The 15,767-nt window shown below is 37.6% G+C and overlaps 1 protein-coding gene across 1 annotated transcript; it reads left to right on the top strand.

Moving 5' to 3' along the window:
• Nucleotides 1–2,100: 2,100 nt before the first annotated feature.
• On the top strand, nt 2,101–4,586 carry LOC107763496 (glucose-6-phosphate/phosphate translocator 2, chloroplastic). The gene is made up of 5 exons (XM_016581980.2): nt 2,101–2,895; nt 2,976–3,201; nt 3,285–3,507; nt 3,605–3,818; nt 4,276–4,586. The coding sequence occupies exons 1-5, from the start codon at nt 2,365–2,367 to the stop codon at nt 4,285–4,287; spliced, it is 1,206 nt and encodes a 401-aa protein (XP_016437466.1). The 5' UTR covers nt 2,101–2,364; the 3' UTR covers nt 4,288–4,586.
• Nucleotides 4,587–15,767: the final 11,181 nt, after the last annotated feature.

Genomic DNA, 15,767 nt, shown 5'->3' with positions numbered 1-15,767 from the left:
GCATAACAAAAAAACATGAAAATGAAGAAGAGAACGAAAAATCTTTTACAATGTTAAGTCGTCTGAATTTCAGCCTTGGCTCTATCCCTTGTGAGGTTAAACTATTATTTGTAATAACTACCGGGAATAATAGGAAGATTTAGAAAGTCTGACATTTGGCCTATATGATTGCATTGGGCATTGGGGTGTAGGTTCCTGTTACATAGCAAACATGTGTCTCGCTGCAAATAATAGTTTTACCTTTCAATTGCCACACAAGATTGCTTTAATTGTAGTATTGGAGCTTAATTATGAGTCTCATCCACAAATCAATTATGACTCTAATTTGGTAGGGCGATTATGGAATATACACTATAGCTATGAAGTGCAAATCTTGTTAACAGAATTATACCTTGATTTCTATGAGGCATCTAAAGTTGGGTATCCACATGTTTGGACCAATCCAAAAACAAAAAACTAAACTTGAGAGATTATTTTAAAATTTTATTCATATGCATCATAATATTGACACGTTAACTTATTGCGATCATGACAATACATATACTGCGAAACAACAATAACAACAACCCAGTGAAATTTTACTAGTGAGGTCTGGGGAGGGTAATGTATACGCAGACATTACTCCTACCCCGAAAAGGTAGAGAGGCTGTTTCCGAAAGACCCTCGGCTCAAGAGCACAAAAAGACAAAATAAGACAATATCAGTATCACCACAGAAATTATAGGAAAAATAGGAACAACATGAAATCCAGAAGAAAGATGCAAAGCAAAAACGAAAAAAAAGCAAAAACAAAAACGATAGCTATTAAATTGGTCCGACACTGAAACGCAAAATAGTAAGACACGACATTTTCACTAGCTAGCTTAGACAAAAACTCTACCAGACTAGTCTCACAACGGTACGAAATAAGACAAGACTCAACTACCTTCTAACCTACAACCCTAATACCCGACCTCCACATCTTCCTATCAAGTTCCATGTTCTCGAAAATCTGAAGTCTCGCCATGTCCTGCCTGATTACCTCTCCCCAATACTTCTTCGGCCGCCCTCTACTTCTTCTCGTGCCCTCCACAACCAGCCGCTCACACTTCCTTACCGGGGCATCTGGGCTCCTCCTCTGTATATGCCCGAACCATCTGAGCCTCGCTTCCCGCATCTTTTCATCAATGGGAGCCACGCACACCTTCTCCTGAATATCAACATTCCTAATCTTATCCATCATAGTGTGCCCGCATATCCACCTCAACATCCTCATTTCTTCTACTCTCATTTTCTGGATATGTGAGTTCTTAACTTCCCAACACTCAGCCCCGTACATCATGGCCGGTCTAACCACCACTTTATAGAACTTACCTTTGAGTATCGATGGCACTTTCTTGTCACACAGGACTCTAGATGCTAACCTTCACTTCATCCATCCTACCCCAATACGGTGTGTGACATCCTCGTCGATCTCTCCTCCCCCCTGGATAACCGACCCAAGGTACTTGAAGCTGCCTCTACTTGAGATGGCCTGTGAGTCAAGCCTCACATCCACAACCACTTTTCCCGGCTCAGCGCTGAACTTACACTCCAGGTATTCCGTCTTCTTTCTGCTCAGCTTGAAACCCTTAGACTCAAGAGCCTGTCTCCAAACCTTCAGCCTCTCGTTAACACCGGCTCGAGTTTCATCAATCAAAACTATGATGAAAAATGAATTAAATAAAAATCTTCGGAACAAGTCAATAGCTTCAATGTCCACTTAAGTCGGAAAAGAAAAAGAAAAAGAAAAAGAAAAAGAGAAGCACAGACATAGAAATGCTTAAATATGATGAAAAAGCGAAAAAAACAGCCAATAGTAAAGTAAAAGATTCCAAATTCAATTTGTGTACAAGTCAGGTGACATGTGAATATTCCAAGAAACATTGCATTGTACCTCCATTAGATTTTTACCACTAGCCTTCGCAACAAGAAACAGCCAAGGTACCAAATTCAATTTGTGTACAAGTTCAAGTGACATTAGAATTTGCCAAGAAACTTACCATTTGTAACTCTAGATATTTACCTGTCTTTCGCAATATGTATATGGGCAGCACATTTGCAACTAGCCTTCACTACCTCGAGAGGTCCATAACTTTAACCCCTCCCCCCCCCCCCCCCCCCACCAAAAAAAAAAAAAAAAAAAAAAAAAAAAAACCAAACAGAACCTGCCATCACCTTTAAGAAATACTACTATAAATTCAAGTGCCCAAATTGCATCTCTTTATACTAAAAGTATAAGTCTATAACTAAAGAAATATTAGTACTACTACTAGCCTTATAGTCTTCTTTTTATAGTAGTAGTAAGACACTTGTTTTAGTACTATATTTCAATTATTAACAGTAATGGCCTTCTCTGCTGGGCAATCTTATGCAGTTTCCACAACTTTTGATCCCTTGCAACAAAATTCCTGGGGTTCTAAACCTTATGTTTCATCATGTTCCTTCAACAACATCACCTTTAGAAAATGTGACAAGTCCTATATCTTGTCAAGAAAGCCTCTCTATATTTCAGCAGTAAGTGGATTTGGATACGCTGATGAATCAAAGGAGTCCAAATCTAGGGACCCTTTAGTCCAGTGCAATGCATATGAAGCTAGTCGACCACAGTCGATACCAATCAGCATTGAGTTTGGGCAAGAAGCTCAGGCTGCTGCTGCTCAGAAGCTCAAGATTGGGCTCTATTTTGCAACTTGGTGGGCTTTGAATGTTGCCTTCAATATCTACAACAAGAAGGTGTTGAATGCATTCCCATTTCCTTGGCTTACTTCCACTCTTTCTCTGGCTGCTGGCTCTCTAATGATGTTGGTTTCTTGGGCTACCAGAATTGCTGAAACTCCAAAGACTGACTTTGATTTTTGGAAAGCCTTGTTTCCTGTAAGTAAATTATGAATCTTTAAAAGTTCATTTTTGGACATCAAAACTCAGGTTCTAAATGTTTCTTGTATTGTTTTTAGGTTGCCATGGCACACACAATTGGGCATGTGGCTGCAACAGTGAGCATGTCAAAAGTTGCAGTTTCCTTTACTCACATAATTAAGAGTGGAGAGCCTGCTTTCAGTGTTTTGGTTTCAAGTTTACTTTTGGGTGAAACTTTCCCATTGCCAGTGTACCTTTCACTTATGCCTATTATTGGTGGTTGTGCACTTGCTGCTATTACTGAGCTCAACTTCAATCTAACAGGTAAGAACAAAATGCATGTTTCACCCCTCAATTACAAATTTGTATCTTAGAATTCTGTAGTTTTTAATCTTGATAACATGCAGGTTTTATGGGGGCAATGATATCAAACTTGGCATTTGTATTCAGAAATATATTCTCAAAGAAAGGGATGAAGGGGAAGTCAGTTGGAGGGATGAATTACTATGCTTGTCTTTCAATGATGTCTCTTTTGATTCTGACTCCCTTTGCTATTGCTGTTGAGGGTCCACAAGTATGGGCACTTGGATGGCAGAATGCAGTCTCCCAAATTGGCCCAAATTTCATATGGTAAGTACATAGAGTAGTTTTTAGAGATAACATCACTTTGGTTATATTTGTAAATCTGCAAGATTTTGTAAACTGATGTCTGTCTTTTTTTGGTTAGGTGGGTGGTGGCCCAAAGTGTGTTGTATCACTTGTACAATCAAGTCTCTTACATGTCCCTAAATGAGATCTCCCCACTCACATTTAGCATTGGTAACACTACGAAGAGAATTTCTGTCATAGTCTCATCTATCATCATCTTCCAAATTTCAATTCAACCAGTTAATGCCCTTGGTGCAGCCATTGCAATCTTTGGAACTTTCCTCTACTCACAGGTAAATAGATTCAAAAAGTAGTGACTCATCAGTTTCAAAAAAATTGATATCTTTCAATATTTCTTTAGTAGGAAATATTTATAGTCACATAAATGCTCTGGCAAGTTTAAGACTACAAGTTTAAAAAGTTTTACATCGGCACAAATATTATGGCTTATTTAAGACCACATATCTCAAAAGTATTTCTTTTTTTATTTAAGTTTGTGCCTAGTCAAACTAGGGATAATCTTTTTAAAACATACGAGATTATATTATTTGATATTGTCATTGTAGTTTCTTTTCATATTTACTTGGGGACCAATGAAGATCCATCAAATGATCAATCTAGCATATGGACAACTTGCACCCCATGCTTAGACAACTAGAAGGATTGTGACCACTCAAATGAAACCTTTGATTCACTTATAAAATTAGTCCATTTTGAGCTAAATTTGTTTTTCTTGTTTTATTATTGCAGGCTAAGCAGTAAGTGAAGTTTGGCGAGAGGTGGAAGTAAAAAGTGGACAGCACTAGACTAACACTTGTTATAGATGAGATAAGATCATATATCTTAGTGACTATTATTTTCTTCCTAGCAAATGACCGGAAACTACAAGAAAACCAAAATGCTGTTTCATCCTAGCTGCAACTCCCATCCAAGAATTTCTACCAACATTTCTACTGTAGATTAATATGAGAATATTTTGTATTAAGTGTACACTGATTATAAATTCTAATGTTCAGTTTGCTCTATTTCATATTCGGAATGTAACTGGAGTAGTTTAAAAACTTGTCTTACAAACTAATTTTCCATACTGTTTTGACCTATTTAAATTGAGAAGAAGTTAAAGGAATTTGCATAAAAAAAGAATATTAGTACCACTCCCAATCTCCCATAGAAAGGTTCAAGCCAAAATAGAAAAGCGAAGACTTGCAGTATTTACATGGCCGACTCGTTCAAAGTCCTCGTTTCCTGTTATTCCAATACCAACTTCGGTAAAGTGAAAGTGTGAAATCAAACAACTGAATTCTGCAAAATTGTTATAGATTCACATAAAGCTACATAACGAATTTCATGATATCCTTTCCCAGGGTCAAAGGGCAAAATTAGATTACACAAAAATTGGTTAATCAACAATGCTAATAGTCAACTTGACTCTAACTAAGCTATTCAACTTTAGTTGGAAATAGAGACGGAGATCACACAACAACATTTCTTATAAGCTCCTCTGATACATATTAAATCCTCAATATAAAAGCGAGGAAAAAATAGAGTTAGAGCTGCACGCGATTTTGTTATTTTACTGAGATTGTGAGCTAATTAAGTCTGAGAACATGCAAACAAACAAAGCTTCGTTGATTGAGAGCTTGCAAGAGAAGCAATTCCTTTTACAATCGGAAGAGAGGAGAGGAGGAAGAAGAGAGAGTGTTTATTATTGTGAGCGCTTGAACAATGCTCTAATAACAAAGTTGCATTGTCTTGTAACTAACTTGCTAAACTAACCCCTCATAACATTCTAATTGCTAACTGACCCCTAACCTCCTTAGCCTCTCATTTGGCCTTCAATACTCCCCTCAAGTTGGAGAGTAGAAGACACCCAACACTCCTAGCTTGGGCGGAAGTGATTGATGCTGAGCAGCTCCCAAACCTTTTGTCATCAAGTCCGCTAACTGTTGCTCTGTAGGTATATATTCAGTGGCAATCAGTGCTGACTTGATGCTTTCTCTCACGAAATGACAATCAATTTCTATGTTTGATTCTTCATGAAATATAGGATTTGCTACTATTTGTAGAGCAGCTTTATTGTCACAGTGCAAATGCACTAGCCTCATCACCTTGTTTCCCAATTCTTCTAGTAATCCAACTGTCATGCCACGAACTCGAGGAGCGTGACCTGCGCTCAACCGAGTAAACCCGGCTGAGCAAGCCTGTTAGATTTTCTTCTACTCAAATTCATTCATGAAAAAAGAGGAGATGCACTCCATTAATCAAACACTGAAAAGATTTCATTAACTACTCTCATTTCATTTCCATTAGCAGCTTCATTCATAATTTCCAAAATATTACAATTTTATAGATATAATAAAAAATATGTTTGCCAAATATCAACATTTCTAGTTCAATTCCCCACGTCAAACACCACCCACAACCTGTCTATGAAACCTCTAAGTACAACAGAAGAGTAATATAGAAATGCTGGCAACAAGGCCCCGACTATACCTAAAAATACAAAGTACAATATCAAATGACATCAGGCCCGGAATAGAGTAGGGCTCACCAAAACCTGCTGAATAGGGAGTAACTACTAACGAGGACCAAAGTTGCCCGCTGATAAATCACCTGCATCCATTGAAGATGCAGCGCCCCCGGCAAAAGGGACATTAGTACATACGGAATAGTACTAGTATGTAAATCTAACTGTCCACTTTCAAAATAGAATGCCAATATAAGAATGAGAAAATCATAAAAACAACAAGTTACAATCAATGATATCCAAATGCCAAGTTAAAACATAATAATTTTCAAAATACAAAGATAATATTATTTTTGGTTGGGAGATCATTAATAACAATATACCATCATTCACAATACCAATACCACCGTACTTTTAGAACGGAGTACGATCACGACCCGATAAGCTAGGCAATCTCATTAGAGACATCAACCACAATCACTCTCAATACTAATTCCACCGTACTTTTAGCGCAGAGTCTGATCACGACCCGATCGGCTAGGCCATCTCATTAGAGACATCAATCACAACAACAATTTCAATTACAATTTTCAGCACAATCACTACCATGTGTGCGGCATGGCATCCGATCACGACCGGATCGGCTAGGCCGTCTCATTAGAGACATTATCCCTTTATATCAATCATCTCATCCCTATTAAAGGAAATAATTTATCACATCAATCTCATCCCAAATAAGGGGAATGATCACAATCCACTCCTACACCGACACATATAGTTTCGGGGTTAGGTTATTTCAACCTACCATTCCTCGGTGACCATCGATACTCCCAAAAATATTTTTGATTTGCATACAAAGGAAACAGAAGTACAAATTGCATTTTACCTCATAACTGTATATAGCTTCATTGGTACTTTCAGCTACTTGCCACATCATTATTTCATTGGCTCTCTTGGCCAAATATATGATTCATCATTCATGGCACGTTGACCGTATTTCATATTCCATAATTTTATTTCTTTTCTTTCATGGATCATCATCATAAATATCAACAAATAGAATATTCCGAAAATCACAACTTTAGGTTCATTAGTAATGAAGACTTTAAAAACAATGGATTTCTTTCCAAGAAATGGAGTAAGATTATTGGCAATCGATGCGCAAGTTAAAATCATAATCAAGTAACACACCAGTTATTCTTGAATTATTTTTTGCCAAAAAGGGCAATACACAATTTCAACTCACGAATATGTAAGAACGCAAAACACATCAAAACCAAATACAAAGCATAACATTAGTTAAAACAGCCACATATGGGCATCACTTGAGTTCATAAGCTTTTAGGCAATTCCATTTTCAAAGTCAATTTTGGAACAGTTGAATCAAAGCTCATTTCATAATCTTTATCACATCATTTCATTTCATTGGCACCATTGGCCATAAGTATAACTTTCACTCTTGGCACGTTGGCCACACTTTATATCCCCAATTCACTTCTTTCACTTTCGAGCATCTTTATAGATTATCAATATTAAGGCATTTCCAATCAAGACTTTAGGTACACATATGAGCAATTAAGAGTCTTAAGCATATCGAGTTTTTCTCACACAATTTGGCATAATAGCTTTCATTTGGAACACGACTCAAAGCCATAATATTTTAATACACAACCCGTAATTTGAACATATATATTTCGACATAAGGCTCATTCGGAATAGTCAAGTTTATAAGGAATAACTCGGAACATAGGAATTAGGAATTTGAGCTAACCATACTTGAAACTTACGGGAACATCATGGAATTCAATTCTAAGAGAGTAGTTTAGCCAACATAACTTGATGGAGCTCTATAGTGCTACTAAAACCACCCACTACTCTTACAACTCCAATCTGCATCAACATAATTCAATTGGACTAATATTAGTAAATATTTCAAGGTCTTAGGTCATTTTGGTATTTTATCAAATACCTAGAGTGCATAGCATTCAACTACCTCTAGTAATGGTGTTTGTTTATCCAACAATCACTCCTTCCCATCAACATGAGTTAAAACAACATTCTTTGTCCACTAACTACCTTCTTAGCACTATTATAATCATCGTTGAACTCACATCCACCAAATTTCACTAATTAACTCATTACAAAATCTCTACAACACCCAATAATCTAGTTTAAGTATTAATGGCTTCCAATCACCATCTCATAAGTGCTAGTACTTATTCTTTGCTCATATATTCACTAACAATCCATGCATGTAGGTTTAAGGGTGAAAGATTGCCTCTTGTAGACCAAATCGTGAAAGTCAACTTTTGGGGTGTTCTTGAGATTTTGAAGAAATCCTATGGAATCCAATACAAAGCCTTGTTTTAACTAGTGATTGAGAAGTGGAATCATTATAAAAACACACTTAAAAACTCACCTTAAGTGTGTATTGGAAGCCTTGGCCGGTTGGGTGATGGAGAGAAAAGCCCTAGTCTTGAAATCCTTTTATTTTTCTCTCTCCCCGCTCAGGTATTAATAGGCCCAGGTACAATATTTTTCCACTGGTGCTATCCCTGTGCTATAAGGCTTTAGCTCACTGGTTTGCTAAAATTTTCTGCTTCCCTCCTGTGCTGTAGCTGCGCTATGGGGAGATAGCTCACTTTATTTTCTTTAGTCTTATTGCTTTGAAATTAACATCCGAGTGTTCCCCATTATTACAACACTCAAAGACTAATAAAATAATTATCCCCAAGTATCCAAATAACTTTATTCACTTCAGTAATTCTCATGTGGTTCAGGTCTAAATTAAATTGTATTCCTAAGCTCGAAATCGCTCGAACTAGCAATAGAAATTCAAGGGTCCTTACACATTAGCCTACCCCGGCACCACAAACCTTGAGTTCTTGGTAAAATTTTATGGGGCCTTACATTCTCCCCCACTTAGGATCATTCGTCTTTGAATGAGAAGTAGAGACAGCCCCAAAAACACTGAACATAATTCATCTCCTCCTTTCATATATCGCAATCCCCCAAATTTGACTAACTCCCAAATTTTCCAAACTTTTCGGCAAAGTCTCCTCTGTAATTGGGCCTATCCATATGCCAGAGAATCACCAAAACCACCATAACAACATATCCATAACTCAACAATATATCACATTATATATCAACAATACTTATCTTAACATTAAGGGCATTACATTAACAGAAGTGGTATCTAGACAAGAGTTGCACATATTTAAATCATAACACATAGCAAGTACTCTTTTGAACCACAACCATTTGGTTATACAGGCAAGTGAGAATATTTTCTTTTCACAACACTTTCGGCCTTCGAGGTAACCTCCTCCACTCAAGAACTTTGCCATAGCTCTTGACGGAGGCAATCTCAACTTCTGAACTTATCTAACAAGGATGGAAATTAGGTACCTCTCATAAGCCAATTATCCATTAACTTCGCCTTCAATAGCTCCCACCGGAACGATAGACAAAGGATTCCCAACAACTTTTTTTTGACGTAGACACATGAAACACCGGGGGCATGAAGATGGGGACATCAACTCATAGGCTACTTGGCCTATTCCTTCAAGATTCCATAAGGCCTAATGTGACTACACATACTTTACCTTCCTTAGCAATTCACCCAATATATTCATAGAGAAAATCTTGAAAATAACCCGTTCACTTTCTTCAACTCTAAATCCCTATGCCGAACACCCAAACTAAACCTTTGGCGACCTCCAACAATTACTCTAAGATGTGCTAACTTTACTATTACCATAAAACTTCCTATCCAATATATTTGATCATGGGATGCTTCTTCTTCTTTGACATGTTTGAATCTTCAACCCCCATAGATTACTATAAAGAGGAACAACGAGGTCCGAGATTGGGCTGGAATTATTCAAAATCCATCAACGTGCTGAGCATAGCATTTCGAGAGGTTATATCCTAAGAGACATGAAGGTTACTACAAATAGCATTGACATGGTTAATCATTGTGATGACTTTGTTGATTCGACAAATGATGCATAGAGTTGCCTAGTAGGCATTGAAAATGTAGGGGCCATGTTCATGATTCTAAGATTTAAAAGAAATGAGTCATGAAAAGGACATCAACAATTGTTTCATTCGATATGTGCCTTGTTCGGTAATAGTAGGCCTCAAAGAGAAATAGCCAAGTACGTGACACTAGTCACCTCTTGGAGGGTAGGGAAAATTAGTTTAACTCGAAATGAGAATATTCTAGCACCCTGAATGTGATATGGGTTTCAAAATACATGAAGTTGCATTATGCTCTTAACAGTAACTAGCAAAAGGAATCTATGCCACAAGCCTACGAGGATGAAAAATAAGTTGAACACTTGTGAGATTATTATCATTCTGACAGCTTAACCCTTCACAATAGTTGATCCTATATGAGAGGACTAGAGATACAACAAACTTGTCTTTCAAATCAATATGCTCATGATATGTGCTAGAATATTAAACATCCACCTGAGGTTAGGAGGGAAAGATCACGGTAAGGCTACTTAACTTTCAACTGCACATAAGTTCGTGAAACCATGTAGTTAGGACATCTTAACATTGGGGTGAAATCATGTATTGGTTAGAGAGAATGAACACTTTGCTATGAGCTAGACATGTCTCTTCCATAATAAATCTCAAGCTACAATACCAGGCCACTTTATGGGCAACTACAATACTAGGAACAAAGTGAGTTACTCACTGAGGCATGATCTATGTGGACTTGAAAATTACACTGAGATGGGCAAACAAAAAGATCTTTCTGTGATGAATTTGTGAAATCTCAAATTTCCCGAAAACTTTTATGCGGACAAGTGACCCCCTTTCAACTGACAGGTACACATATAATAGGTGCTGAGATATGCTCTCATGTTACTAGACAATGAAAAGGATTCATGATAATGTTCACAAAGGAGTAAAGTGACTGTTCCAACCATAGGAGCCACATACACCGGAGAGAGAAACAGTGGCTCAAGAAGGATCTCAACACTAGGCTGATTTACATTAGATTTGATACCACATAGGTAAATATTATGATGGTGGGGTGAGTAAAAACATCTGTACCAGTTTGACGTGTGGGCCTTTGGAATTTCCCAAGCATACCACCCCTAACATGCTCCTGAGCATACTCACAACACGACGCCAAATGTTCCTTCCCGAATGTCGGGCAGACAGGGATGGGTGTACCCAACTTAGGGCATTTGTTCTTCTTGTGCCCCCTCGTTCCACAACCATAACATATTACAAGAGTCATCCAACATAAACCCGAGTAGCGCTTCTTATATATCAAACATTCTGGCTTATTGGTTCGAACAATCCTCTTTCATTTCTTAGGTACTCTTACCACATGATCCGGTGGCGCGATAACATTGATAGGAACAAGGACCCTTTCCTTAGCAACTAGTTCTTTCATTCCCTCATTGTTGCCTCGAACCTGTGGGTTACTCATATGGAAAATGTGACATGAAGAGGAAATTAGCTTCCTGTCTTGAGCTCTATCGCACGATCTGGAGTAACAAAGAAGTGTGAAATTCCTAAATGTCAAAGTAGCCTCCACATTATAGATGTGGTCGACAACACACCGATAAGAAGGACTCTACTAGACATGGCTCCGAGACATCCTAGGATATTTTAAAACCTTAGGCTCTGATACCAAGTTTCTCACGCCCCGACCTCGGGGAGCGCGACCGGCACTCAACCAAGATAACCTGGTCAAGCAAGCCTGCTAGATACATTCTACCCGACCTTGCCCATGAATAGAATGGAGATGTACTCCATTAATCAAACACTGAAAAAATTTCATTAACAACTCTCATTTCATTTCCATTAGCAACTTCATTCATAATTTCCAAAATATTACAACTTTATAGATATAATGAAAAACATGTTTGCCAAATACCAACATTTCTAGTTCAATTCCCCACGTCAAACATCACCCACAACCTGTCTACGAAGCCTCTAAGTACAACAGAAGAATAATATAGAAATATCGGCAACAAGGCCCCGGCTATACCTAAAAATACAAAGTACAACATCAAATGACATCAGGCCCGGAATGGAGTAGCGCTCACCAAAACCTGCTGAATAGTGTCGCGCCCCTCTTTCTCGCGAAATCGGGCTTCGACGTCATGACAACTCTTTTAAAAGGAAGGGTTATTAAAAGAGAGAGTCGCCACCTAACTCAAATCATGTGAATTAGTCTAAGATAAAAAGGAACAATTTGGACAAAGAAAGAACTATTTTAATAGGAATTGTGTGTGTGTGTGTGTGTGTGGGGGGGGGGGGGGTCCTAAGTTTTTTAGCCTAAAGGATCACCTCGTGCAACATAAATAATACTTCATAACTCCCTTAAGATGAGGTGTTACTCATATTATTCAGCGGGCACAGACTATTATCTCCTGCTACCCGATTACTGTCTTTAAGTTGTTTACCTAAAGCGTTCTATTTGATTCTAAGTCATACCTTATGCGTGCACTACCCGTCCCATGCCTATGGTCCAGGAGGCATTTGTACCTCTATTTCAGGGTAGTTCTAGACCTTAACTTAGGTTGCTCAAAAGGAGAAAAATAGGCAACATACAAAAACAATTAAGACTTTCAAATAGAAACAAGTATGGGCTCAAGTTACCCTCCGCATTTAGACATTAAATGCACGCCAAACTGATTAGCACTAACAGGTTTTATTAATTGCAAAATCGCAGAATCCTATAGGCAGGATCTCTATGTGATACTGAACGAATGAGCAGACAATTATACGCAAAAGCTAGTTTCTTAATACGATTACCAAGACCTACATGAATTTGTCTCCTGATTTTTAGCATAATGAGATTAAACCTACTAGCATGATGTCTATATATTTTATGCGATAGTAAATAGTGGCAATCACAGAAGCATATACAGAATCACTTGTTTTGATCCTATAGCCATGTTTTCTAATGAGAACAGTAGCACAGTGTTTGACAAAATTCCTGAACCACCAGGAAAAATGATAAATAAACTGATTCAAACCTATAGGCATGCTTTCTACAATTTGGTCCAGTTTTAGATCCTTTAGACATGGTTTCTAGAATAAGGCAGCATGTAAACATAATTTTTGCACATACATTGAATCACACTATTTTCTATAAGCATGGTCTCTAACAAGCAGAAATAGAACACAATTGAACCAAGTATTGAACCTATAGGCAAGGCTGCTAGCATATGATGACTGAACATAACAAAGTACCTATAGGCATGATTTCTAACACACGACATATAATAACACATTATCGAACCTATAGGCATGATCTCTACCCAACTTGTTGCAAGTAAGATAAAAATCCCTTTCCCAATTTTACTAATACCCCAAATGTTATTATAAATAATTATTACATACCAGAATTTAATGAATGAATTACAAGGTAAGTAAAACTATAAGGAGCCTACATCAGGCCCAAATACACCTGGACAGGCCAGGCCTTCAACTCACAGTAGTTCCAAAAGCCCATGTTCATAGATACATAATAACCAGTAGTGAATGATTCACCCATATTTCAAGGATAAGCATACAAAACCCAAATCTCTAGTGTGTCAGAGTTCCCAAGGGCTTCAAGAACCTAGGGCAGTGCCCACACTAGAGAAGAATGATCCGAACAGTTCAAGGGAGACTAGGGACCAAATCCTAGTATGTCAGAGTTCACTAGGGTCTCGTATGAACCCTGAGTAGTGCTCACACTAGGGAGGCCAAGGGACATAACCTAAATTGCTTTGGCTTTCAGCCAGCAAAGAGTGAGAATTTAGGAGAGCAAGATGGGATTAGGGGGTACAAAATCACATATAGAACGCAAACAAATAGCAATACATTTGAACCTAAGCAGACTTAATCCAGTTTTCTAGAAGTTAACACAGTCGCATGCTAATAAGACCAGTTCATAAACATGTTCACAGTGATAATAAAGACTGCAGATCAGACTAAGTCACAGAAAGAAAGCTCATTAATTAACAGTAGGTCAGGAAAACACTAATTAGTATGAGAAACTGATTAAACAATTTAGCAGATGTATCATAACATAGTGAGCACAGAACCAAACAAATCACATGGTAACAAGTTCAACAAACAAACTGATGAATCTATTAAGGCACACATAATTAACCAGTCCTTAAGAAGAGGTATAAAAATATTTTTTACTCTAAAAGACAGCCCTAAATAACACAAAGTTAGGCAGATTTCACTAATCGATTCAACTAAGTTCAACATGTCTTAACTATAAGTAATAGCATTTAGGGTAGCGTGGTTTAGTGGCAGCAACACATTAAACAAGTAATCATAATGGAATAGCAAAGGATTCAATAACTCACCAGTTAAGGTGAAACAGGTAAAAAGGAATCCAACAGTGTAGCAATTGTCACCAACAAAAGTAGAACATTTGAGGATTTCTGGCCTTGGCTTCCAGCCGGACAGGAATCAAAATCACAGAATAATAATGCTAGAGAAAATATGAGTGAAATCTTTTATTTATAGTAGTGAGAAATTTCGAACACTAAAATCTCTTTTTTTTCCAGAGGGAAGTGGGAGGGGTTTGAATAGTACTGCTTCCTCTTAGCCTTAAAATTATTGCTTACTTAAATACTGAGGTTAGTGTTTAAATCAGTAGGGTTGAACCCTAAATTTTAGGTGGAAATACACAAAATTAGTAGGAAATAAGGAAAAGAATCACATAAGGCAGACAAGAGATTATTACATAAAAGGAATGTTGAATCGAACCAGATTTGGTTTAAGTAAAAAGGGTCAGAAAACCTAAATTAGGTAATCCCCAATATCAATAGAGAATAATGGCAAAGAATCACGTATTAATACATAAAGACGAATGTAGACAAGGATTATTCAAAAGAAACATGAAATCGAACCAGATTAGTTCAAGTAAAAAGGGGCTGAAACCCTAATTTTGGGTAAAATACAAAATCAACAAAAATAAAGGTAAGGAACACATATTAGCACAAAAATAAACACATATAGGAAATTATTCAAAAGGAAATCTAATATCGAACTAGATTTGGTTCAAGTAAAAATGGTTTGAAACCATAAATTAAGTAAGTCACAAAATCGGCAAAAAATAAGCAGATCCATAAGTAATAGAACGAATATAGACGAAAAAAAAATGTTAAAAATTAGAGTTTGAACCAGATTGGGTTCAAATCAAAGAAATATCTGGAACCCTAACCTTTAGGGCTTAGTGCGAACCAAGCGAGATATGAGAGAAATATTACAAATAACGTACTTGGACTCGAGGTTGTCCAGATTCAAGAGGTAAACATAAATTTGGACGGAATCACAACGGGGTACTTGCCATGTTTAGGCAAGTACCTAAGTTATTCCGAAATTTAGCACCAAATAAAGGTAAAACACTAAAATGGTAAGGGAATAGGGAAAGAATCCCATTAGACTGGGATTCGGGGGGATTTGGGTGAGGCGGTGGCGTTAGGGTTCATCAAGGGAGGGGAAATGAGGGAGACGGATTTACAGAAGTGAGGATTAGGGTAGAGAGTAGGGGATAAAAGGGAAAGGGGCCGTTATTTGTGGGCCGTTGATCATATATGATCAATGACCAGGATTTAGGCAGATTAGGGTTGGGTTTTAATGAATGGGTAGGGTATTGGGCTTAGGGTATCAACAACTGCCCCTCTTTACCCGAGAAGGATGAAAAAGTTATCGGGTAAAGAAATGATGACCAATTTTGATCGAATGGGGTGTTTTGAAAAATATAGGCCGCACCCTGGTCTCTAAGCTG

Source organism: Nicotiana tabacum, chromosome 13, assembly GCF_000715075.1.
Source record: "Nicotiana tabacum cultivar K326 chromosome 13, ASM71507v2, whole genome shotgun sequence".
NCBI lineage: Eukaryota > Viridiplantae > Streptophyta > Magnoliopsida > Solanales > Solanaceae > Nicotiana > Nicotiana tabacum.
This window is presented reverse-complemented; position numbering and strand designations above follow the sequence as displayed.

Excerpts from the sequence above, each read along its gene's own strand:
- LOC107763496 (XM_016581980.2), top strand. The coding sequence starts at position 2,365 with ATGGCCTTCTCTGCTGGGCAATCTTATGCAGTTTCCACAACTTTTGAT. Across the intron at positions 3,202-3,284 it reads GCTCAACTTCAATCTAACAG|GTTTTATGGGGGCAATGATA; the intron begins GTAAGAACAAAA and ends GATAACATGCAG. Across the intron at positions 3,508-3,604 it reads ATTGGCCCAAATTTCATATG|GTGGGTGGTGGCCCAAAGTG; the intron begins GTAAGTACATAG and ends TTTTTTGGTTAG.